The sequence below is a fragment of the Ursus americanus genome, chromosome 12 (assembly GCF_024610735.1).
Source record: "Ursus americanus isolate L20-20 chromosome 12, mUrsAme1.1.p, whole genome shotgun sequence".
In the NCBI taxonomy this organism is placed as follows: domain Eukaryota; kingdom Metazoa; phylum Chordata; class Mammalia; order Carnivora; family Ursidae; genus Ursus; species Ursus americanus.
This window is the reverse complement of record NC_142138.1, coordinates 48,414,102-48,441,204: the sequence shown is the minus strand read 5'-3', so window position 1 is coordinate 48,441,204 and position 27,103 is coordinate 48,414,102. Positions and strand designations below refer to the sequence as shown.

General features: G+C 34.8%; 1 protein-coding gene across 2 annotated transcripts in view; it reads left to right on the top strand.

Annotated features, from left to right (window-relative positions):
* DPYD (dihydropyrimidine dehydrogenase) overlaps positions 1-27,103 on the top strand; it is a 793,664-nt gene that overhangs the window by 165,651 nt on the left and 600,910 nt on the right. For both annotated transcript variants that reach the window (XM_045801716.2, XM_045801717.2), the window contains one exon: positions 23,320-23,407. In XM_045801716.2, the coding sequence (XP_045657672.2) occupies positions 23,320-23,407 (88 nt within the window). The remainder of the gene's footprint in view (positions 1-23,319; positions 23,408-27,103) is intronic.

Genomic DNA, 27,103 nt, shown 5'->3' with positions numbered 1-27,103 from the left:
TAACACGTTAATTTGCAAATATTGAACCATCCTTGCATCCCTGGAATAAATCCTACTTGATCCCGCTGAATGACCCTTTAACTGTATTGTTAAATGTGGTTTGCTAATATTTTGTTGAGGACTTTTGCCTCAGTGTTCATAAGGATATTGGCCTGTAGTTCTCTTTTTTGAAGTGTCTTTGTCATGTTTTGGTATCAGAGTAATGCTGACCTACTACAATGTTTTTGGAATCATCCCTCCCTCTTTTATTTTTTGCAATCATATGAGGAGAATAGGCATTAAGTTGTCCTTAAAAATTTGTAGAATTCACCTGTGAGTCCATCTAGTCCTACAGTTTTATTTTTTGGCATTCTTTTTATTACTGATTCAATTTTGTTACTTATAATCAGTCTGTTCAGATTTTCTATTTCTTCCTGATTCAATTTCAGAAGATTGATGTTCTAGAAATGTATCCGTTTCTTCTAGGTTGTCCAATTTGTTGTCATATATATTTTTAATAGTATTCTCTTATAATCCTTTATTTTCTGTGAGTAGAAGATAAATTAGACTATATCTACATTAATTTGTTCCCCTGACATAATTATGAAGCTTTTATATACCAGTAAGGGAGAAGTTGTTACTTCTCTTTTGTTTCTGATTTTATTTATTTTATTCATTAAAAAATATTTTCTTGATGGATCTGGCTAAGAGTTTATCAATTTCATTTATCTTTTCAAAGAATCAGTTCTTGGTTTCATGTCATGCTAGAATTTTATACATTTAAGTGTAAGATATATACCTTATGCTTGTAAGGTTTTCTGTTTTTTGTGTTTTTTTGTTTTTTCCTTTTCTCTATTCTCTAATTTTCTCATCTTTGTTTTTCTCTTCCTTCTTTCTGTACTCTTCTTTCTTGGTTCACTGTTACTTTTTTTTTCATATTCACCCCTTTTTTCTTATTTATTCTATTCTCTTTTTCCTTTTTTTTTCTTCTCAGTTTTATGATTTCTTCCTTCCAGTTTCCTATTCTCCTTCCTCCCCCTCTTTCTAATGCTTTCCATCTTACCCAAAAAGATTGTCAGCAGTGTTGTCGTCTTATTTTTTAACATAATGATTATATCTTATGTTCATTTTAAATTGATGAAATATGTAAAAGATATCAGTACAAACAATTATGAACTGACTGGAAAATGTAAAATCCTCAAGGATGTTTTCACACATGATAAATGCATGCTAATTAGACTGGTATGAATCTTTACTTCTAGAGAAAATAAGATTCATAATAGATATTTGGATGAATATTGAAGATCTTAACATCCTATTTGGACTTGAAAGTTCTCATTCCAGTTCTCTGGAATAAATCAAAGTACCAAATTAATAAATCATAATAACTTAAAATATGCATTACCTTTTTATATGATGGATTCTGCTACTAGTCAAAAACCTTTTAATTAATAGGCAAGATTATTCAAGTCAGTTCAACAAATTCGAGCTCCTACTATGTGTGAGAAATTAGGCTAGGGAAAGGAATATGTTTGTGGATATGATAGATCCTATTTCTTTCCTTTTTTGATTGAGTTCAGAGAAAGATGGGTGTGAGGAAGGTAATAAAGAATACCAGGGGAAGAGGTAGATTGGATGTGTTTTTGCCAGAAAGAAGAAACCTAAAGGGAATGATAGAAGAACAAAAAAGGAAAAGAAGTATACAGATAATTTAAGAAGTCCATATTGTGCAGTGTGAAGAAGAAATTGTTGCAGTGAGGGGCAGTGAGTAGAAGATAAATTAGACTAAATCTACATTAATTTGTTCACCTGACATAATTATGAAGCTTCTACTATTAATTGGTCACTATGCTAGATATAGAGTGATATAGAAAAGAGGAAAAGTGGGCACTGCTCTGAAAGGATTTTACATACCAGTAAGGGAGAAGTTGTACAAATTAATTAATTTAACCAAATACAGAAACAGACAAAGGTAAGGCATAATGAAAGAATTGGTCTTTTCCTTCTCAGGAAAGTTAGAGAATGAATTTTTGCTGGGTGTTGTTAATGGGGATAAGGAAATAACATTTATTGACCACTTATTGTATTATAAGACACTCTGCTAGCCTGTGGATATCTAATGTCCTTTGGTCCTTATATAACTCTATGAAATAAGGGCTTTTCATTCTACTTATACAGGTTAAGAAAGTGAGACTCACAGTAGTTGTCACTTGTCACATAATTAATAAGTAGGAAAGACAGGATTTGAACCCAGATCCATTTGACTTTAAGATAGTGCTGTTGTTACCATATTTCAGGAGTCTGTGCTTGATTTTACAGTTATTGAAAAATAGTACAACAATCATGCTTAAAATAAATGAAATAAATGGGGGATATACACTCATTTCAAAGAGGAGTAATACCCTGGGCAGTAAATAGTAATGAGGCTCTGTGTTAGGTAGATTGGAAGGAAAGAATGTAGATAGGAATAAATATGGAGAAAGAATCTGAGGCCAAGGAGAGGCTCCAGAAAGAAAACTGAAGTTTTTGTTTTTTTCCTATGATATTTTAAAATATGGAAACTAATTTAATGAAGTCAGAGAAGAGCTGGGGAAAAATGGGTTTCTCCATTCCTTCTATTACCTGTTTGTTCATGACCTCATCATCCTTTGGCAGGAACATGACAGTAGCCTGTTGTTCATTCTTTGTAGTGCCACCAGAATTGAGTTTCTGAGAAATCCCCTGAATAGTAACCTTTGATGACTCCCCATTGTCCATACTACAATGATGTGTAAACTCCTTATCCCAGAATATCAATGTGTTAATCTCTGTCACTTTGTGCTGAATTTTATATGAATTCCCAGTGCCATGTTATAATTCACTAAATTTCTCTCTGAATGTGTCCTGTCTAGAATGTATGCCATCTATGATATTTTCATTTTAGTGACAAAATTTTCTATTTCCAAAATTTCTATTTGGTTCTTTTTATTATCCTCTCATTTTTCTTTCATTTGGCTTGTTTTTGATACATATATTTTTATTTTGTTTTTAAGGGGTGATATCCACTCCCTTATTTATTTTATTTTATTTTATTTTATTTTATTTTATTTTATTATGAAGATTATAAACATAGTAACTTTAAGGAAATTTTCAGATTATTATTTTCACTGCATAATAAAGTTCAATTCCTGATTACTGGAGGTCTCTTAATGTGAATTTTTCCATGTCTGTTTTTAGAAATTTTGTGTATTTCTGAATCTTGAGTGATTGTTGTGCTCATTCGCTTTTCTCTTGATGATGTCTCCCTGTCCCAACTAGCAATTAATTCCGTTGTTGCCTCAATATGGATTTTAGTGTGCTTGATCTAGAATCATGTCTTACATTAGTAGCTTTTGGAGAAATCCCATAGTAGTATTGTGTTGATGTACTTGTGGAAACCACATGAGGGATGGCTTGACCCACGCCTTAGATTCAAGTCTGTGTTGTCTTCCTCCTGTCTCTCTTTAGCATAGAGCTTTATATAAGTCTTTATGTAAGTTAGCACACCAGTGTTTTCCTACCCCCTTATGTGTGCAAAGGTAGTACCATTCATACAGCCTGTGATTTTCAGCAGGAAGTCTTACTCCAGTCTCCCACTTCAGGTAGGGTACTTTTGGTGTCAATTATACCAAAATGGTCGATTCTAGGCTCTGTGTGCTTGTTTCAGACCCTGGAGACCATCAGACCTGTTGCTTCAGTTCTGCTTGCTACTGTGTCTTTATTTCTTTTCTGCTCCATTGAGGTATATTTGGGATGTGTGTGTGTGTGTGTGTGTGTGTGTGTGTGTGTGTCCATATGTTTTGAAATGAAGATGAACTTCAAATCAAAATTTTACAGTGTCAGTTTATCCAAAATTCTTAGAGGACTAGTAAAACTTAGTTTTAATTCAGACTAGAATTCTGTGCCTCCCCCCTTTTTTCCCAACTACTCTCTGTCAGGTACCTGTTATCCTAACTCAACTGACGACATTAGATATTCCTTGAATACATCTGAATACATCATGTACTTTTATGTTCCCATGCCTTTGCTCATTCTGCCTCTTCCACCTAAATACACCCTTTTATTCTGCTCTGTCAAAGTCATTATTCTTGAAGACCCAAATCAGAAGGCACTTCTCATGAGACACTTACTTCCCTTGATTCTTCTCACCATGAAGCTATCATTCCTTCCTTTATGCCTGTGAAGCATTTTGTAAATCATTTTAGTTTATCATATCATATACACCCATGGTTGGGTGTTTAAATATCTGGTGCCTAACATTATGGTTATTGTGTGAAGTTATGGGTCACATTTTATTGTATTCATCTTTGAAACCTTGGTATTTAAATGGTTTTTGTCACATGACAAGTACATAGAAAATGCCTGATAAATACATACTTACCTGCTAAAAACAAATGGATTAGTCATCTCTTTTCTTAATATCATCTCAGTTAAGGATTGTGAGCTTAATATCTATCTATCATCTATATGTAAAAGATTGTAGAAGGTAGCAAGACTATGAAATTTGTGTGTCTTACAAATATTCATCTAAAACAGAACATTTTTTGAGTATGTAGTAATTTCTACATAATAAACAAAAATGTAGTTCATTACTTGTCTTCTAAGTATACCAATGTTAGTTTGGATAAATACAAGTTTCCACTGTTACATGACTTGATGGCTAGAGGGAAAGTAAGTATCAGACAGTTATGAGGTGAAGAAGAAGCCATACGGATAACTTTGTTAGATTGACTAAGAGTAAGTAAGTATAACAGTAGAAACCATTGAATACGGGCATTGAAGATTCGAATTCTGGACTGTAGCAATTTTCAGAAGCATAGACTAGAAACAAGGAGAGGCAGGACAACAGGAATAAAAAATCTGACCTAATGAGTAGTCAGCATATACCCTGGAATTTTTAGGGCCTTATGAAAGGTTAGTGAAATATTTCTGAATACCAACCCGGCAAAGGCTTGTGTCTGTGGGATTCAGTAATGCTGGCTTATTGTAGGACAGTAACTAAGCATAACATAAGCCAAAAGTCTTACCTTCAGAGAGGCATGCTATAGGCACGGTGTTGGTGGGGTACATATGAACACTAGCAAACGGAATGTACAGGTGAATAAGTAAGTGCGTTTTGAATGGCTACTTGTGTTTCAGCACTTCGTGTACTTCTCATGATTCTAAAATAAGGATTATTTCATTTCCTAGATGGAAAAAGTTAGACATAGAAACCTTAGGTTGTTTCTTTCAGTACCCCAACCTCCGAGTGGCAGTGACAAGATACAAACCCATATTTTCTGGCCCAGTGTTCTTTTGATTATTTTGTGGTACACTTTCTAGAAGGAGGTTGATGTTTCCTCTGCTGGATGCTAAAACGGCATGACATAGATAGAAATAAATGGAAATTTCTTACTGTAATGTAGGTAGAGGAGGTCAGTTCCTAACATTTAAAAATGGAATTAAATAGCTTTCTTAAGGACTTTAATCCAAAATTAAGTCAGACTGCCAAGAAATGCAGAGTGGAGAAATTGGAACATTCTATATCCTCATCACTTAATGTAGCTGAACGTTCTGGACCTGAACATGGTTGTCAGATATTTTACCATTTTTGTTGCTGTGGGTGGATTTTTTTTTTCAAGTTCTTCACTTTCTTTTTAAAATAAAAATCTCCACACTGCTAATGAAATTTTAGGAGTGGTCTCACTGTAAGGTTCAAACTATGTTCCATTTATTGAAAGATTTTTCTCATTTAAAGAAAATTTCAGAGGTTAAAATTTTGGTGATTCTTTACTTTCCCCCAAACTGAAAACTGAATGTGATTCTTATTATTGTTTTTTTAAATAAGATTTTTACTCTCATAATCTCATAACATTTCAGAAACATATGAAGAGGAAATCAGATCATGGTCTTTTTGTATTAGAAGACACTATAAAAACTGCCTAATCTTACACCCCTTACCAAAAGATAAGAAAACTGAGGCCAAATTAGGTTGATGATTTGATCAGGATTATATAATTTGTCAATAACAGAATAGGAGCCAGAAAGCACTCTCCTCTTAGTGATTTTTCAGAGTAGAGGGGCAGTTATGGATTAGATTCTTGAATGTAACTTCCTCTGAGAGGTTAAGTATTTTTGTCACATGACTGAATATCTGTGTGATGGGAGATGTCTATAAATGAGACAATCGGGGTAAGTGTTCCTTCTGTTTGGGCAGTGTGTAGTATGGGAATTTAGTAGTGCAGACAAAAAACAATGGTTAGGGGGGCGCCTGGGTAGCACAGTCGTTAAGCGTCTGCCTTCGGCTCAGGGCGTGATCCCGGCGTTCCAGGATCGAGTCCCACATCAGGCCCCTCGGCTGGGAGCCTGCTTCTTCCTCTCCCACTCCCCTGCTGTGCTCCCTCTCTCGCTGGCTGTCTCTCTGTCACATAAATAAATAAAATCTTTAAAAAAAACAAAACAAAACAAAACAACAGCAACAAAAAACAATGGTTAGGGCCAAGCTTCCTCTTTGGGTATTCATTTGGTAAGGCTATGTGGAAGGTGATAATTTTTTCTTCAAGATTATATAATTTATATTCCTTTGGAATCCACAGTGAAATTTTATAAACATTACAAATATTTCCTTTGGAAGCAATGTACATAAGATGAGTGTTTTTTCAAGTTAGCTGATCATAAATACTTTACATACTGTATTTAGTGCTGAATTATAGCTCTCTAAATTACTTTTAAATATATGAAAAGGGGCAAGTCTTAACAAGACAAAAATATTTCTGTTTGTAGTAAAGGGAAGCAAATTACCTTGTAAAAATTTTTAATTTTCCCAGGATAGGAATAATACAAATCCTCAAAATTCAAGCTAGTGCATAGTCCCCCTTTTATTATTATTATTATTATTTATTTATTCAGCTGACATTTGTTGAGCACCTGGTCTAGCTAGCTGCTCGAAGTACCAGGACTAAATCAGCAGTCTTCCTGCCCTTGTCAGCCACCCTCCCCGTCACTCTCCTGCTCCAGGCACCGGGATCTTCCTTCACACCCTCCAACCTGCTGAGCCTCCTGCCATGTCATGGCGTTTACACATCTGTTTCCTCTGCTTCCTACTTTTCCTTTCTCACTCTAGGTGATTTCTATTCATCCTTGAGATGGCAGGAAGAACTTCCTGGATCCCCTAGTCCCATTACTCTGTGCTATCATAATTCATCTTTGTTTACAGTGGAATGCTTGTTTGTTTGTCTGTTTGTTCAGTGCTAAACTACAGATGAAGTTTCTGTGTCTGTTTTACTAACCATTATTTTCTCTTGGCCTTGCACCTAACAGGCTCTCAACCGATATTTATTGAATGAATGAATGTCCTCCCGAGACCCATCAGTTATTTGCAAGTTCAGTTAATTTAAAAAATAATTATAGTAAAATGTGAAAAATGTGGGGATATGAAGAAGTAAATTAATAACATTTAAGAAGTAAGAATAGGTAATTGAGGAAGGCTTCTCAAGAGGAAGTGATACCTGTGTCACATCCTGAAGAATGCCCAGGAATTTGTCAGATGAGGAGTGTGAGTGAGGAGTTATGCATTTTGTAATGAGGGAGAAGCAAGAGCAAAGGCAGGAAAATGGGAAGAATATAACATGTTTTACTGAAAATACTGCTTTTGTATTAATATTACCAAAATCAATACTGTACTGTCGTCTTATATATAGAACTTTAAGAACACCTCTTCAATAAAAAAGGATTTATGCACCCACTATGCTGGAAGAACAGATTAATATCTTCCTAGTTTGCAAAGCAATTTCCTCTCAGTGGGATTGTTCTGAAAAGTTCACCTTAAAAAAATATCATGAAGGGAACAGGTGGGACATTTCACAGCTTGAATGAAAATGTGGTACATAAGAAAAATTTATTCTCCAAAATTATTTTTTTAAACAAGTTTCTCTTCTTTCTCCTTCTGTATACTTAAAGTTGAAAACTTAAATGTCTCATCATATGAAATGCATTCATGTGCTGGAAGAATATGCATTTTAGATGTGGGAAATAAAGGAGGCAAAAATTATACCTCTATCAGAGACCTTCCCTTGACAAAGAGATTCATTTGCCCCCTTGCCAGCTCTCACCACCCTGGGTTCTAATACCTCTTTTCATTGTTGACATGTAAGTTTGCCTATACTAACTACCCAAATGTGGAATTTGTTACTGAAGCAGTCTCATCAAACTATTAATACAAACTAAAGAAGGGATCCTTGGAGAAGTAAGGTAACAATTGCGAAGTCATTGCCAAGTGTAACTCATCATGCTGGTGAGGTATCCGTGCAGACCACTTTATGCTTGACTTTATGGTGTGACTGCTCACTTCGTTATAAACCTTATGGATGCAATGACACTTACATCTTACATATTTTATTCCTCATGACTTCTCCTGGTTACACATTTTTTTTTTTTAATGGTACCACTTCACTTCTTTATTCTACAAACTCCCTTGAATTGGCTTGGAAGATATTTTTCAAAATGTTTCCTATGTTTTTCATTTGTCGAGCAGCTACTATGAGCATGACGTTGTTGGTATCCTTCATAATTCTCATTTAGTTTTCACAGGAACCTACGTGGTAATTATTATTTTACAATTTCACCATGAAATTGTGCTTCCCAGTAGCTATCGAAAAACAGTGCTCATTTATTCCATTGTATTCTCCATTGTTCCTAGATAATAATACATAAAATTTACAGTGATTTACATTATTGAGCATTTACTATAGGCGCTAAATGTTTTACATATGTTAATTTATTGAACCCTCCCTATAATGGTATGGTGTCTAGCCTATAATTAGCAACTTATGGGAGGAAGCTGGGGACACAAAGAATTTAAATACCTTTTCTATGATCACAAAGCTACTAAATAATAGAACTGGGTTTAAATCGAGAATCCATCACACTACATTATCTCTTACAGTATTATTTTGTGATAAGTACCTAATGGATGGTGTATGAGTAAAAGAAGAGACGATATGTTTGTGGTCGAGGTGAATCTAGTAGTTTCAGTAGATAGTAGTAGATACTTCCAGTTTCTCACATGTTTTCCTCAAGCCCTGTATTACTTGGCCTGCCCATTAGAGATACATATACACTCCGGTACACAGACACACACACAGCCTGAGAAACAAATCCATTTATTGTATTTTTAACATTATATTGGCATTGAAGATAGAGGAATGAACAGATGGGGGTGCCTCTGAACTCGGGGCAAGTATGAACATCTCTCACCTCTCCATTACCCCACCTTCACATCGTAAGAATGTGTATTCATGTGTATGACTTCTTCACTGTGAGTCTCTTGAAGACACAACCCATATCTTAGTCATCTTGATATCTTTACCATCTAGTGAAATACTCAGCAAATAACAAGTGCTCTGTAAATATTTGTTATTGAGGAAGGAGGGACGGAAGGAAAGAACAAAGGAACAAAGGAAATAATAAAATTCCACAGACCACAAACAGATTTAAGTTCTACCTTCACTGAAATTCTTCATTGAGCTTTCTTAAATTTAATGGTATATGTAACATACCATGACGGCATTGTCAGGGTTATAAGGAGAAGCACAGTTGATGGGATTCTCCATTTTTATAGAAATATATATTATTTGCCCCTAGCTTTTTTATTTTCCTGTTTTTACAGTTTAAATCATGTTAAGCTGTAGGCAGCTAATTTTGATGACTATGTTCAAGATATTATTTCTGAACATTGTGTCTTTTGGCCTCTAGACTAATTTTTTTTAGACTAAATTTTATAGAAATGTTTTGATAATGATCAGGCCATTGTCACATTAGTTCATTTTCCAAGCAATGCCATTGCCTGAAACTTTGGTCCACCTTAAGGTATGAATTAAATTGAAAGGATTAAACATTTATATTCTTATCTGTTTTTCTCCCATATTCATTAATTTCCTGAAATTTCTGGATATTCTTCATGTGCAATGGTCAGCATTGTGTCATAGGCATAAACTCCAAAGGAATGAAATAATGTTTAAGTCACTTTATACAGAACCTAATAAGAAGTAATAGTGGTCTGCAAAACAGCTTTAACGGGGACAATTTTAGTCTTTACTTTTTTGCCACAGTATATAATGTTCCAGATGTTATAGAGTGACATAATTATTTTGGGCTTGGTCATGATTATAGATGTCAAATATGTTTTTATTTTATGTATTATGACTCGTATTTGTGATATTTCCCCAAAATGTTCCTTATTGCTTTTATTTTGTTTTTCTGGTATTTCTATTAGAAAGACTGATCTTTGTGATTTCTTCATAGGTGATTTACCTATAAGAAAATGCTTTCTGTAAAGAATAACATGATCTGCGAGTATTATTGCTAGGCACCTTGTAAAGTAAATGAGGAATTTTGTTAGATTGTTTTTTAAGGCAGCCGTTTATGGAATATATTGCATAATAATGACTATAATATTCATGGCTTTTATATATTACATCAGAAAATCTTTCTCAGATTCTCTGGGGCTACTGGCTATCAGTATGAGAAATACTGCAGAAATGAAATGATGATACCCACAGGCACGGTTTTGGAGAAAGTCGGACCTGTATAAGAGTCCTGACTCTGGATTTCACAAACTGTGAGGCAGTATTAAGATTTTAAATGAGTAGAAGAGAAAGCTGGCAATTGCAGACCCTTAGAAGATTTTTATTAACTTCTTAATGATCACCAGGATCACAAAAATAGGAAATAAAGGATTTCAAACCTAAAACAAAGAAGGAAATATTTTGCCTTAGTATCTTTATTTTTAAAATGAGAATAACAACCTCATTGGGTTCTTATAAAGATATAGCGAGTTAATATTTATATCTACCTCATCGAGTGATTATGAAGATTAAATGAGTTAATATTTTTAAAACATATAGAATAGTGCTAGCATACAGTAACTCTTACATAAATATTTACTCAATAAATTAAACCAAATATAAACATTTTTTCATTATAGGTGTATATTATTTACATAAATTTGAAGAACAGTTATTTAAAAATGTATTTTTTCTAAGCATTAACAGCAGTAACTGGAGTATTACCAAAATTCTGGCTGTCTTTTTCATCCAATTTCAAATTAATCTATTTCCAAGCAAGCCAACAGCAAAGATAAAGGAACCCAACCATTTTCTCACTGGAAGAGACACCAGGAAAGTGAATCAGCATTGCATTCCAATGTGATAATTGCTTTGATAAAGGAACCCACAGGGTGTTTGGGAGAGCAGAATGACAAGAACCAGGGAGCGCCATGAGACACACCTGAACTGAATTCTGAAGCAAGCTTGAAGCTGTGGTTTATACTGGAATGCATAGAGGGTGAAAAATGACTGGATGTGCTCACAGAACTACAGGGTTCTCGAGTGGAGCAAGTGTTGCAGCTGGAACTGCAGGAATAAAGCAGGCACGAGCCAATGCTTAAAGATCATTTTCGTGAAAAACTCTCCTTTAAGCAAGAAGATGTCATGATCTTTTTTAAAAAAAAGTAGAGAATGCATTTTTCTTTCGCTTAGGGTAATCAGCACAGATTTCGATTAGGAATGAATATTTAAATTTAATTTAAATATGTGCAGGGGTGTGTTTATTTTTAATTTTTGAAAAGGGGGAAGTGGCATTTTTATGGATGAAAACTTTTAGATAGATTTGTGCCAGTTCCACACATGAAACTGAACAATTCCAACAGGAAGAAAATCCAGATCTAGCTATTGCCCTCCAAATCTGTGCTTCCAGCACCTGAAATATTACAGTCGCTGTTGCGCTTATAAAGAAGAAAAAAAGTCTAGACAAATCTCTTCTACATGATGTAAGTCCAGTGTACTTTTAAGTCACCATCTTCAAGTAAGCTTCGGTAAATGATTCTCTTCACCAGCACAACTTAGAACAGAGTGGTTTTTTAATCAGTAACTTTGAGTTGAATTATTCTTACTGTGCCGTAATAGATAGCTAAGATTTGGATAAATTTGTTTCTAAATCCTATTATTGGTGAATGATATAATGTTATTTTAAGGCCAAATATTTTCTTCCACTGTTATTTTAATGAGGTAATGAGTCCTTCAGCACTGTACTGTCATTCATTCATTATTTATTTGATGAAACCCGACCATTTGTTCTGTTTGCTTTTGGGAACCACCAGATACTCGGAAGTATATTCCATTGTTAAAACTCTCACTACAATTCGTACCTGGATCTTTCGTAAGACTTTTGGAGTTTTCATGGAGAAGAAAGAGAATATGGGAGCATCATGGGTTTGTTTTTCCCTAGTCGATTCAGATGACCAAAGTAAAAAAATTAAAGTTACACAGGATGTTGTGATTTTAGTTGCCAGTTGAAATCAGTGTATGTTAATTTTTAATTAAATGTTATGCTTGCCCATTGCAAAAAAAATCAAACATTATAACATTGTATGAAGTTAATCTATCTCAGATCTTAGCCCACTGCCCTTAAGTAGGTTTACATATTTACACAGATATTTTTTCATAGTCAACATATCATGTAAATCTAGGAATCATATCATAATAAATAACCTATTTTATGTGTTGATTAAACTATTGGACTTTGTTTCTCTTTTACACCTTTATTAGAAACCAGATAGAAATCTGTCAGTATTGCTATTATTGTTATATTATTTCTGAAATTGCCTTCAAATAAGTTGTAAAATATACAGTGTTTTCAGTTTTGGTATTTACTGAAAAGTTTACTTTAAGAGCATCTATAACTAATATACCTTTTTGGTTACCTTCATATAGAGGCTTCGCTGATATTAAGTTAAACATACAACAGGTGTTTTAAAATTTGAGAAGATAATTTGTACAGCATATGGATATGTTATAAAAAATAATGTTTTTTTTTTCTAAGAAGCCTGGGAAGATCCTCAATATAAATCAAAGAGTTTATGACACTACTGGGGAAGTAGTCCAGGTGAAATAAGATTATTGAGTAGCAGGAAAGCTATAATAAAAACTGTCAGTACTGTCACCCAGTTCCCTTTAAGGTCTATAAAGGATCAAAAGTATATTGAGCATCATCTAACAGCTGTTTGGAATGTGAGGGGAACCACAGTTGTGGTGAGCAACAATATGCTGGTTTGGAAAAAATACACACATCTTAAAAATGGTTAAAAATGGTATGTTGGACTATAAAATGCATTGGGAGACGGGTTTTTGAAAATGTCTGCATGCTAACTAAAATGTAACTATATTATGGAAGCATGTAGTCACAGGAATATAAACTTATTCAAATCAAAATGACATATAAATATAGGTATTTTATTTATAAATTGTTACTTAAGGAAAGACCATATTTGTACATAGACAGTATATTTTGTCAGGGGAAAGTGCTACCCTACCCTGGAGGGTAAGAAATTATTTGTTCCCGCCTCATAAAATGGCAGCAATTGAATAGAGGAAGGGAGAGCTTTTGGCTTTCGGCTTGGCTTAGAAGAGAAGGTGCGACTGTCTTTGGTAGTCCTGAATCCAGGTTCATCTGACACCAGCTGCCTCCACCATGCTGCCTAAATTTGACCCCAGTGACCCATAGGTGCACCGATGGGGAAGTCAGTGCCAGGTCTGCCCTCGCCTTGAAGATCGGCCCCTTGGTCTGTCTCCAAAAAAGTTTGGTGATGACATTGCCAAGGCAACCAGTGATTGGAAGAGTCTGAGGATTACAGTGAAACTGATGATTCTGAACAGACAGGCCCAGAGTTTTTTTGTTTTTTTTTTTAATTTAAATTCAATTAGCCAGCATATAATACATCATTAGTTTTAGATGTAGTGTTCAGTGATTCATCAGTTGCATATAACACCCATTGCTCATCACATCACATGCCCTCTTTAATGCCCATATTTAGGTGGTACCTTCTGCCTCAGCTCTGATTATCAAAGCCCTCAAGGAACCCCCAAGAGACAGAAAGAGGCAGAAAAATATTAAGAACAGTAGAAATACCACTTTTGATGATATTGTCAATATTGCCTGACAGATGCAGCACTGATCTTTAGCCAGAGAACCCTCTGGAACCATTAAAGAGATCCTGTGGGCTGTAGCGTTGATGGCCGCCATCTTCCATGACATCATAGATGACATCAGTAGTAGTGCAGTGGAATGCCCAGCTAGTTACTAACTACAAAGGAAAATATTTCAATAAGGGATCATTTGACAACCAAAATAAATAAAAGAAGAAAGAAATAAATAAAAAGAAGATAAAAAAGAAAAGAACTGAGAAATATGCCTAACATAAGCACTGAAAATACGGAAGTACTAGGAGATAACGTGTGGAGCGGGAATGAAGGAAAGCATCTTTTATCACATAGATTCTCATATTTAACAATTTGCTTTCCTTATATACTTGCTCAACTATACATCTATAATAAAGATAAGTTACACTTTTAGTAAGGATATATCCATTTTCAAACTTTGCAGTATATATTTTTTTTAAGATTTTATTTATTTGACAGAGAGAGACCACAAGCAGGGGGAGCTGGAGAGGGAGAAGCAGGCTCCCCACTGAGCAAGGAGCCCAATGCAGGGATAGATGCCAGGGTCCTGGGATCATGACCTGAGCCAAAGGCAGGCGCTTAGCCAACTGAGCTAACCAGGCGCCCCAAACTTTGCAGTATATTATTGTAGTTCAACCTACCATCTTAGAATTTAACTTATTTTTAGGAGAAGATTATTTTTACCTCACACTGTTAGCATGGAGAAACAACCAGAAGCCCTAAGAAGAAAGGATTCCGTATAAATAGCTTGGGATCACTGATGAGATTGGCATGTGCTTTGGGGATTTGATTTCTGAAGTGTAGTGACTTGTAGGAGTTTTCCATAAACATGTATGAGCAAATATGTATGTGCCAACTACTAGCATAGATGCTGAGTACAAAAGATGAGTTATAGTCTGTGCCCTAGATAAACCCGTAGTGTTTGTTTTTTTTTAATTGCATTAGGCGTTAGAGTTTCTTTTCCCCACATTCCTTTGATCCATTCATTCACTCATTCTCCTTTATTGGCCGGCTAAGATATACGTGGTACAGTAGTAGCTGCTGTGTGGCATGCAGAGAAGCAGCACATATGCATCCAGAGCTTGCTCTTGGTATTAAGCTCTGGTCTACTCATCTACACAGGGTAAAATCCTACTTGTGCTTCAATCCCTAGCGGAAGTGTCTCTGTCAGAGAAGTCTTCTCCTGATAGAGAAATAATTTCCCCTTTTGAAAACTTGTAAGGAGAAAATGAAGACTTGATGCATATATTTATGTTTGTCAGATATCCACTTTATTTATTTATTTATTTATTTATTTATTTATTTATTTATAAAACGACTAACGATTTTAAAAAATTTTTTAAAGATTCTATTTATTTATTTATTTGACAGAGAGAGGGGGTGAGAGAGAGAGAGCAGAGGGAGAGGGAAGCAGCAGACTCCCCGCTGAGCAGGGAGCCCAACATGGTATTGATACCAGGACCCTGAGATCATGACCTGAGCCGAAGGCAGAAGCTTAATGGACTGAGCCACCCAGGCACCCTATCCACTTTATTTAATGTATGTAAATAGCAGTAAAACATTATGCTATGACTTCCACATTAGAGAAGGTACCATATAACTTCCAGAGCATTTTAAGGAGTATATGAAAGCCTGTGAAGTAACTAAAGAAGTACATTCTATTTAGTGTGAATATATAATTTTTTAAAATTCTCACAATAAACTTCTCAAGTACAAATTCTTGTCTCCCTTTGCATATGAGGAAGGGGGTGCCCAGAGAGTTTTAAGTTGTTTACCTAAAGTCATAAAACCAATAAGTAAAGTCAGTGATTAAATATGGGCAATCAAGCACCGGAGTCTGTTCTCTTAACATATATTCTATGTTTTCTCAGTACATTTTAAGGCTTTGGATTAGCAAGCACATTTGAGCATTTAATTAATGTTAGCATGTATATGTGTTGTGTGTGTGTTTCCTCTGTGTGTGTGTGCATAAATTATACATATATATACATTATATATATATATATATATATATATATATATATATATATATATAATATAAATTCAGACTTATTTATGCTGGCTGTATTTAGTATAGCCAGATTTTAAAGGAACCCTATCCTAGGTACATGGCTTGTCACTGTCTCGTTACAGAAAGAGAGAAAACTCTTTATCTTCTTCTTGAATCCAGCCATCTTCCTGTCCTAAAGTATTCTCAATCCCTACCATCTTTAAGATGGATAAAGAATGGTTTCCTAAGAGAGTGTTGCCAAGAAGAGCATCCCTCCAGAACATAAAGCAGAGCTTTTATCAATGATATTCTCTGGTTTTCTTGATTAAAGTCTACCTCTGTTGTAGCTGCAAGTGACAGGGATCAAATTATATCATAGGTTTTAATGCCTAGTTGTCTCCTGGGCAGAAAAACATTTCATAAATATTTTTATGTCTTTTTTTAATTCATTGACTTTATTGTAATTTTCTGTCTTATTGATATATAAAAACATGAATGTGTAGTATTAATTACTTCCAATAGTTGCAATAACTTATTTTTTATTCCATTTCAACAATTCAGTTTTAAGTATGATCTTGTACTGTTTAAATAAATTAGTAACAGAGGATATTGGAAATGGGGGGCACTCTTTCCTCACCACTGTGACCTGCATTGGTCTCATTCTCCTCTCTAAGTCCCACCATAATTATCATCAGTACTATACATTTGGCAAATAAACCTTGTTTCCTTTACACAGTGTGGAACTGTTGTTTAGTATTGTTATTTAAATCTTACCTTATTTAGTATTTCTAGTATCTGAAAAGCCCCAGTAGATTCTGAAAGCCTTCAGGATTGACCCCACTTCCTTTAATTAGACTCGTTACTCTTTTCATACCTACTTAGTTTTATCTTCTGCATGTAGGAATGGTGTGTTTATTTTCTTTCAGTGAATCTTCCTGCAGTTCTTAAGGTACACTGATTCCATCACATCCTTTTTGTTCTACCTGTGCACAACAAAAACTTATTTTCAAGTCCCATCTTCTCTTGTAAGAAAGAGAAAAATGTAAGTTTAAGAGTAGCATCCTCAGATATCACGATGATACTCTCTTTATGTAGTAAAATAGGACAATATGTTTAAAAATTTTCAGGAGGTGATACACAGTAAGTTTTTACAGAAATATTGTATTTGCCTGCTGGACAAGATGTACATGAGTTTGTGGCTTCTTATGCTGTTGAGGTTTTTATAGCATACTTAATTTTTTAAATAAGAATATGTTTAAAAAGTGTCCTTCTAATACAACTAGCTATACCTAAGTTATTTAAAATGTAATTAAATTAGCCTCCTAATTTTAGGAATTAGTGCCTCAATGACTACTCAGGTTGGATTAGCCTTTGAAATCATGTGATGCCGTAAAACCCTAATGTTTTCATCTTGGCTTGAGAAGCTTCTTGAGGAGACCTTTCACTTTTTTTTCTTAAACTAAAATTGGACTCCAGGAGAGAGGATACTGTAGCCTTTTTCTAGCTGTGACTTCTCAACTGCTTTTTTCTCAGTCTTCCAATTACTCTGGCAAGGAGGCAGTGATGTTGCGAAGAGATAAGGTCAGTAGAACATCACCTTTTAAAATTCTACCCTGTCTTTATACGTGAATGGGATAATCCTGGGTGTAAGATGGTAAATGTGTTCTAGTAGTTTCCTCAGCTGCCTTGGTCACTGGTCTTCTTATGCTTCTGGGAGATTTCTGGAGCCCCAGTACTCTCATGTATGAAGTGGAGATAAAAGCAATCTTATTAGTTGTTAACCAATTAATATATGAAGATCAAAAATGAGTATCAAAATTTAACATAAGCCCTTCCATTCAGTTCAAAGTGTGCAAAAAGTGTAAAAGATACTTTTTTATCTGAGGAAACTGATAATTCTCTGATATAGACTACAGAAAGATTATAGATAAGGTTTTTTTTATAAAGATTTTATTTATTTATTTAACAGAGAGAGACAGCCAGCCAGAGAGGGAACACAAGCAGGGGGAGTGGGAGAGGAAGAAGCAGGCTCCCAGTGGAAGAGCCTGACATGGGGCTCGATCCCAGAACGCCGGCATCACGCCCTGAGCCGAAGGCAGACGCTTAACGACTGTGCCACCCAGGCGCCCCTATAGAAAAGTTTTTATGTTTTTATGTTTTATTTCTGGACTCATGACCATGATCATCCAACAAGGTATTTTGAGTATCAGTTATACGAATCGTGTACTGTTTTAAATCTTGCTTGTTTTGAATTGTCTTGAAGCCACCCGCATATGAATGGAAATTTCTAGTAGATAAATAACTATTTAAAAATCGTGTTTAGGTATTAACCTATAAATTCAAATAAATATTAAAAGTCTTAAAACATGAACATCATGGGTTCAGCATCACCAAAGCAGAATGGTGCACAGCATAAAAAATTCATTTACTTTTCACAATGTTGCCTTAGCTTCCCAGTCCAGCAGAATGTAGAAGCTGGGCCAAGATGCATATTAGGAATATTCAAAATTAGTGCCAAATGCCCCTGAGCTAGTAAGAATCTGTTGTGTAATCAGAGAAGCACAATGAGAAAGAATATAGGAAAGACTACTAATTGAATATTGAGAGAAGCGGAGAGAATTATGAGAATCTGGAAATTGCTCTTGATTTTTTAACGTATCAGAACATTGAATTAGTCTCATCATGTTTTAAAGATACCAACTGTCTTTCTTGGGTATTTCTATTATCTGGTACAAGGATTGCAAGCTGTGTATATCAGATTTGCGTCAGACACTTCTAACCCCCCATTTCTTGATTTACACTCCTTCCATTCAATTCTGTGCTGTTTCAGTAGAAATATTGCCAAATTGCCCCAGGATATTAGGCTATGTATTCGCCTATACTGGTGATTATAGGGTAGGGAAGTTAGATCTGTACCCCTCTGCTACAGTTCAGTTAGTTAGATCTTCCAAATGAAGGTACTAAACATCAAATAGCTGAGGCAATACAACATCAATATTAGGAAAATATCTTATTTTTTTCCATGTAAATACTAACTTGCTCAGTTTGATTACACGTAGACTAATATAGATTATACATAGCCTGATCAAACCGTGCTAGCTTGATTGAACCGAAGTCTAGCAAAAAACCAAAGACAATGAATGCAACATGGAGTTTTAAGGTTTTCAGATAGATTTGTGTGATTTTTTTTTTTAACTGAGGAAGAAATCGTTATTTAAACTCATGGATTGGAAAATTCTTTAACAAGCATAGGTGACAATTCCAACCGCTATGGATGCTTAACAATAAAAGAAGCAGCCGTCCGTTCTCAGATGTGTGAAGAATGAAATCTTGTTCATTTCATGACTTCTATAATTTTTTTCTGGTTTATACTACAGAGTAAAGCTGTCCAGCCTCACTAATATTTGGGGAGAGGAATCATGGCTCTCTTTCTCTGGAGAAAGCTCTGTATATCTCTAGTAGTTTTTGTCCCTTAAGTAGCAGTACTAAAATTTTCATACATTTTTTATGGTCATGCTGAGTCATGAAGGATTAACATTATTAAGGATTCTATATTTTGCCTTTAATGAAATCCATTGTTACACTCTCTATTAAATGGGGAAATGAAAAAAGTTTATCAGTAGTAAAAAATCTAAGATGTTTCATTGCTTAAAAAATAATCTAATATATTCCTTTTAGTATAAATATAATCATTTGGGGATTAAAAATATTACATAATTGTTTATCTGAATTAACTTTTGACTCTTACAATGCATTTAAAAATAAACTGCATTATAAAAGAGTAACTTTGAAACATAAAAGGGGAATTAAATGAATGAAGATAAAAACAAGTGTAATTTAAATGTTGCTTCCAAGGAAAAATTTATGTAGAACTGTGGTTTACAATAATTGTTGACATATTCCCCTAAGTACTGTGTCTGTGATTTTTCATGGTATCAATCATTTAAAGCAATTTAGGTAATAACATTCTGACATGCATTTCTGCTATTTTATTTACACCATTTGCCTACATCATTGTAATGCAGTACCTTTCTGATTTGGTACAGTAAATGCACTCTGTAATATCTATTATGGCATGGTCAAAGGATAATTTATTGTCAAATAGAAAAATAGGTCAACACTAATGTCACTTGATGATCAACCCTCCCCCCCCAAGTTTAATAAAACATCTCACCAGTATGCATTCCAGTGCAGTGGTTGATATTTTATTAGGACTACCTGGCTATAGCAGTAGTGTAATTACTGAGCTGTCAGAGTGATAAGTGGGATTAATGGCAGCCTGATGCACTTTAGTCTGCAGAGCGCTTAGAGAATTGCAAGATGGTATTATTATCAGAGTCTGCCCATTCTGGCATATTCATGGCACCAAAGAAAAAAAAAAGAATGCTACAATTCAGGTTTGCATTGCCCTGCCTCATTAACATCTGACATTTCCAACAGCTGTTATTTGTGAACTAGCTCAATAATAAAAAGGGAATTATTTGGTAAAGAGGCTTAATAACCACAACTAAGAATCCTTACATTGTCAGTGCTGTTAAGTGAATCTGTTTATGTTGAATTTAAGATTTCTCTAGAAGAACATGGAAATACACTGTGCATTAATTTGCCTCATTCATATCTGCTGACAATATAACTTCATTTTTTAATTGCCTTATTATTCAAGACGGGTGTTAGAAAAAAGAAAAGCAGAAAATTTGTGACTTCATTAGGGATAAGCAGGATCTATATGAGATACATACATATATACACACATACACATATGAAACAAATAAGTACATTTGTTGCTTTATTACTGTGAATTGCCAAATATTTTTAAAACTGTTGAAATGACTTTTTTTATAAATTAGAAGGTATTTAAGATGGAATATTACTTGCTAAGTTTTTAGCTATTTTATTTTACTACATCAGAGGAAATCCTTTCAAATCACTAATAATGTACAACATATTTATCCGTGTGAAGGTAGTATATATAATATCACCACATTTCAACATCATAGACCAAATAGACCATGCATTATGCTCTGCTTGCACCGATATGCACTGTATGCTGCTGATTACACTTTCAAGAAGTTCTTTTTGAACTCAGTGACAGTGTTTTAGGGGAAAAATCATGAGTATGAGAAGATAGGAATTCAACTAAATGATAGATGTGAATCTAACAATGGCATTTAGAGAAATGATAGGGGAGAGGTTTAATGACTACATTTCAGAGAGGACAATTGATTATGAAAAGCCTTTGGTACTCATTGTGTAAAATTTAATTTAGAGAGAAGACTAAGGGCACAAACCAGAGAAAAGAGATCAGATTTAAAAACAAGATATTAATTAGGTGCTGAGAAATTGGTTCAGACAATGAAGAGGACTCTCCTACTCACAAAAGAATGACAAGGAGACTGGTATTGTTTTCTCAAAGGAAACGAAGCAAGGTCTTTACACATGAAAGTAGATAGAAAATGAGCTAGCTAGTCACCTTTGTCACAGAGCAGTGTAGGATTCATTCTCAATGAAATTCTTGGAGAATTCTGGTCTTCTGACAAATGTGACAGTGGTATATCTTAAGTTTTAGATCTCCAGCCTAATTCTACTCTACTGCTGTTCTCACTGTGTGACCAGCCAACCTGGATTAGTTCATGTACCTTGTCATGTTCTCCAGGCCTTGGCATATATCAGATCATTCTCTTGAGTGACCTTGTACTCCAAATCCCACCCTTTTCCGCTTCCCTAATGCCTATTTATTCTTCAGTCTTCCCTTTGAGTATTACTCTTCCCAATGAGCTTTCCCTGCCTCTCTCCTTCCAGCACTACTGTTCCTCTTAAATGCTCCCTTAGGATGCTATTTTCACCTTGAAAACTACAATTGACTTTTATATGTGTGAACTTCCTCCGAAACTGCAAGGTGCATGAGAGCAGGACCATGGTGGTCTTGTTTATCAATTTTATATCCTCATATCCCAGGTTCTGCCATGTAACAGGGGCTCATTAGATATTTATTAAGTGAATAAATAAATAAACAACACACATTAATATGCAAATTAAGGACCATTCTAGCCTGTGGTTTCAGTCCTGATGTATAGAATTGTGATTCTTACTGTATGGATCCAACCATGTATATCAGAATCACCTCAAAGTCCCCCCCCCCCCCGCCAAGTACAGATTCCCAAGCCAATAACTCAGACTCAGGAGGGGCTCCTCTGTGAAAACTGTGACATTTATCAAGCTGGTTCTTAGGCACACTAAAGTTTGAGCATATCTCTGGTTGGTTGCCCAGGAAGCAGATTTTGAAATGATATTAATATGCAGGAACTTTATTAGAAGATCAACATTTGTACAAGAGTGAAGGAATCAGGATTGGACAGATAGCCATACTAAAGGTTGCAGTGGATTTCTACAGGCTTGTTTCTCAAGTCTGGGCAAAGGTACTGGGCCTCTAACCTCTTCACTGACCTGTAATTGGAAGAAGGCTGCCATTGCAAAGGGGACACGACCTTGGTTGAGCCTGTTCCCTTTGGCTGAGGGTGCAGCAGCAGGAGAATAAATGCTTCATTCTGGAAGAGGGTGGATCTGGGCTGTGCATTGAAGCATGTACTACAAAGCCCCATTCCCATGTGAATAGTTTGTAGGTTACAAAACATCAGAAAGTTGGAGGGAGGGAGAGATGGTAGGTAACAAAGGAGGGAGAGAGGAAATGTGGGAGACAAAGTGGGAGGGATGAAGGGATGAAGAAAGGATGTTACAAGTGGTAAAATGAGAGACTTTGCTTCTGTGTTTGTATAATAATTGTGGTGTAAAGGCATACAAAACTTTTGTCATAAAAGACTGCATTCTCTAAGCATTGTCAGTATAGTGAGAAATCAAAACAAGCCTGGTTTAGTAAATGAGTAAATGATGTATCTTAAATAATTATGGCCCTCTTAATCTCTAGGAGGAACATGGAAATGACGAGCAGTTAGCCTGAGTGGTGCTATTTTATACATCTCAGAAGGTGTACAAAATAAAAAATTTTTGTACATAAAAAACAGCACTATTGGGGCGCCTGGGTGGCTCAGTCGTTGGGCGTCTGCCTTCGGCTCGGGTCATGATCCCATTGTTCTGGGATCAAGCCCTGCATCGGGCTTCCTGCTTGGCGGGAAGCCTTCTTCTCCCTCTCCCACTGCTTGTGTTCTTTCTCTCATTGCCTCTCTCTCTGTCAAATAAATAAAATCTTAAAAAAAAAAAAAAAAGCACTCTTTTATTTGTCCTTACTAGATACTAACTCTGAATGGGTATTGGGTAGAGAATATTTAGAATATTATCTCAGTTACTTTATAATTTCTTTAATCTGGCTAATTTATTCCTTAGGTGCCTGAAATGTGCAGATGCCCCCTGTCAGAAGAGCTGTCCAACCAATCTAGATATCAAATCATTCATCACAAGTATTGCAAACAAGGTAAATTCAGATTTAGCTCTGCAAATGAAAATAACAGCACTTGATCTTGGTATCTATATAGTATGACCTGTGATTAAAGCATAAAGCTTGACTTATTAAATTGGGTTAAAGCATTAAAGATATGATTTCTATAGGCATGTGAAAATGTACATTTGTTAATTAGTCTCTTCCATGTTGTGAAATAATTATTATAAAAATGCATATTCATTGTTTATTGACTTAAAAATTAGTTTTTGTTGAAATTAATGATTTTTTAATCCAAGGCACTCACTGAGTAGATTTTCTGTAGCTTAAGCTTGCTAAATGCTTATGGATAGGAACTGTCATTGATTAGCAAAACACATTTCAAATTTGTGAAATATCTTTGTTTTAAAATGTGTTTTGGTATTAAGTCTGGCACACTGAGACATACCAAGGAAATGGACTTTTCTCTGTTACTTAAAATTCAGTTAATTTGTTTAAGATTTGGAATAAATCACAGAGACTAGATAGATTTATAACCAAAAAATTAAAAAAAAACAGGCTTTTATGAGCATGAGTAGAACAAAAGGAATTTTAATCTTTATTTTTTTTAAACCAGTGTAAGACTAAGCCCAGTTTTTTATTCACTAAGTGAATGTTTGATTGATTGAATAATTAATTAATAGTATCTTTTGTTTGTGAAAGGAGTATGTGAACTCTTAGCCAAGTGTCTGATGCTTTAGCAAATGGGCAAAACCTGAAGGAAGTCTTTCCAAAATGATGCAGAGAATCACTCTTTTCACAGTGTTTGACACTTACGTTCTAAAATGCTGTACAAATCCAATAAGTACTTCTTCAACAACCAGCTACCTTTTTTTTTATAAGGATCATTTCTCAATGCCAATTATTTAAAAAATATATATATTTCAGAAGAAAAATGGTACATTTATATAGTTTTAGGATTTCAAAAGAATTAAAGTTATTAGATATATGGTATGGTATTAATCTACATAGACATATTTATAGGATTTTAAGTCTAGGTTAAATTTTTAGATTGACCACTTATTGTGAACCCAGGAAAAATTATTTATGAAAGAAAGACAGCATCTGTTTTATAAGGTTGTGGTATAAGTGAAATAATACTTGCATGTGACCATCTCTAACATAGTCATTATTTAACAAATATTTTGTTGATGTGGAATTATTAATTCCTCTCTACATTCAGTATGATAAATATCATACAAGGGATTACTATTTGGTAGCTGTTATTATTTATTGAGTAGCTGCTATGTACCAAACCCAGTGACATGTATTGAGTTCTTGCTATGGCCCTGCCTTTTAGAAGTTCATAATTTATGAGCAAAAAGAGATATGTAAAGCATGTGCATGCACACACACACACACACACACACACACACACACCATATTGAATGTGGCTGGTGCTGCAATCCATGCAATCCAGGAAGAGTATTCAGCATGGGCAAAAGCAGCAATGTGAGTGTGTACGCGACAAGTTTGGGCAAATGTAAGAACTCCAGTGTGGCTAGGGTAGAGCCTGGGTTACAGAAAAAAGAGTGATGGGACAAGGCAATTAGACTGGGATTCCGTTGTGAAAATACTGTCATTCTATGCTCAATATTTGAGACTTAATCCCATACAGAGTAGAAAATCACCAATGCTTTATATTTGTTTTGTAATTAAGAAGATGAATTCTAGCAAGGGATCTAATTTATTAACTTTATGGTATGCCAAACATCTATCATCACAAGACCTTTGTCTTATATATGAAAATAAATAATTTATGTGACACTTATGTGTGAAATCTTATTTGTTTAATGATGACTTCATAGAAGTGGAATGAAACCAAATGTCTGAAGTTTGAAGTCTGAAGTGTTTTGGCTAAAATTATTTTCAAGGTAAAAGTCTTGACTTCAAGCATGAGGAAATATTGCAGTTATGATCCATGCTAACTAAATGTTCCCTAGATATTCCAAAATTCAATGGTGATACTGTGATTCTAATTAGTGTATACCCCATTCATTCAAGGTCTATACAAATTTATAGAAAAAAAAAAAAAGACCTACAGGGAATAATGGTATTCTTTGAGAAGTTTAAAAAATGTCTAAGGAAGATCAGAATCATCTCTATTTTAGGAAAACTTTTCTATTTCATTAATTTGTATTCTTTACTGCCTAATGAAGCATTTTGCTTGATTGTTTATTTAAACAGATTTTGATATGAAGAGAAGATATTTGGAGACATTTAATTGAAATTGTGATCTTTTGCCAGGCATTTAGGGAACTCTATCCTTAAGTACTGTTTTGTTGAAGAATCACTGAAGTAATCATAAAAGGTCAGAGATTCTTGTTCTTTAAAGCCTGCAGCTTTTTAGATATTTACCAGCTGTGTACAATGTAGGCTGTCCCACATTGCTCTGCCAGTGGACCTCAACTCAGGAGGGGGATTCTTTCCAGGTTGAGAGGGTAATTGAATCTCCAGACTCAATGAGCCTTGTGCCTCTTTGAGGAAAGGATGTCACTTGTATTGTATTGTGTTAGGTTTCTGTGATTCAGGGAGTTTAGGCCAATACTTCCATTCTTTATTTTCTTACAAACTGGATTACAGCTCTAGTTTTCAAAGGTACACTCAATTCTATTGTAACTTCTCAGTCAGTTTTTCTCTGTTTCGTTCATGCAGGCTGTTGTTTGCAATTGTATTGCTCGATCGGAAGTACACGTTTCAGAGTCATCAAACTGTGAATACTGGGTTATATTTCTTGATAGCTTTCCTTTGGGGAAAAAGAAACGGTACTTTCTATCAGAATGCATGAGGTCGATCTATAAATGTAGTGAAAAAGAATGACTTTTTAAAAATGTTCCTTCGTTTCATGATGCTTTATTTTAAACAATAGAGATACTTTCTCTTTTCAAGAGTTTCCGTCAAATTGTAAAGCATCGATTTTCCACTGATTTGTATATTGTATAGAATCTGTGTGCTCAGATTTGTGTGGCTTTTATATAGATAAATAAATTTAATAATACACATTTGAGGAAAGCTGACTAAATGACTCAATGTAAAATAAAAAGCTCTTCTTTATGATAGATCTCCACCGAAAGTATGAGTAGAAGTCAGGGGAGAAACAAAAATGTCACCAGCAGAGTTCATTTGATAACTATTGACAACAACATTTTTATTTAAAAGAAGTCATCTTGATATACGTGCATGTGTATGTGGGTACACATACATACGCACACGTGCATATCCCTGATACAAGTGTTACAAAGCACAAGTGCAGTCAATAGATTTACTTCATCCTCTTTTTGGGTTTGCTTTTCAATTACAATGGCTAAGTGGTTTGATTCCTTTACCAAGTAAAATGTTGATCATTTCCTGAATAATTTCCTAAAAACATAGCTCTAATTATATCACTGCTTTGTTCAAAAAATGCCAGTGGCTTCCCAGTGCCTAGAAACCAATGTCCAAATACATAACGTCTTATGTAAGCCTATTGAGCTTTCTCCACTATCATGACAGGAAAATAAGGAGATGAAAAAGAATTAGGAAGCCCGCAACTTATTACCCAATAGTATTTGAAAATATGAATATTTTAGATATATAAAATAAAAAGGTAGTGATGAGGTTTATTTTGGTACACAAGGCTAGTTTCCTCACTTGTTTTCCTAAATGGTAACTATGAGTACCTCTGTCCTTTCTAAGAGGACTGTCAGAAACTTA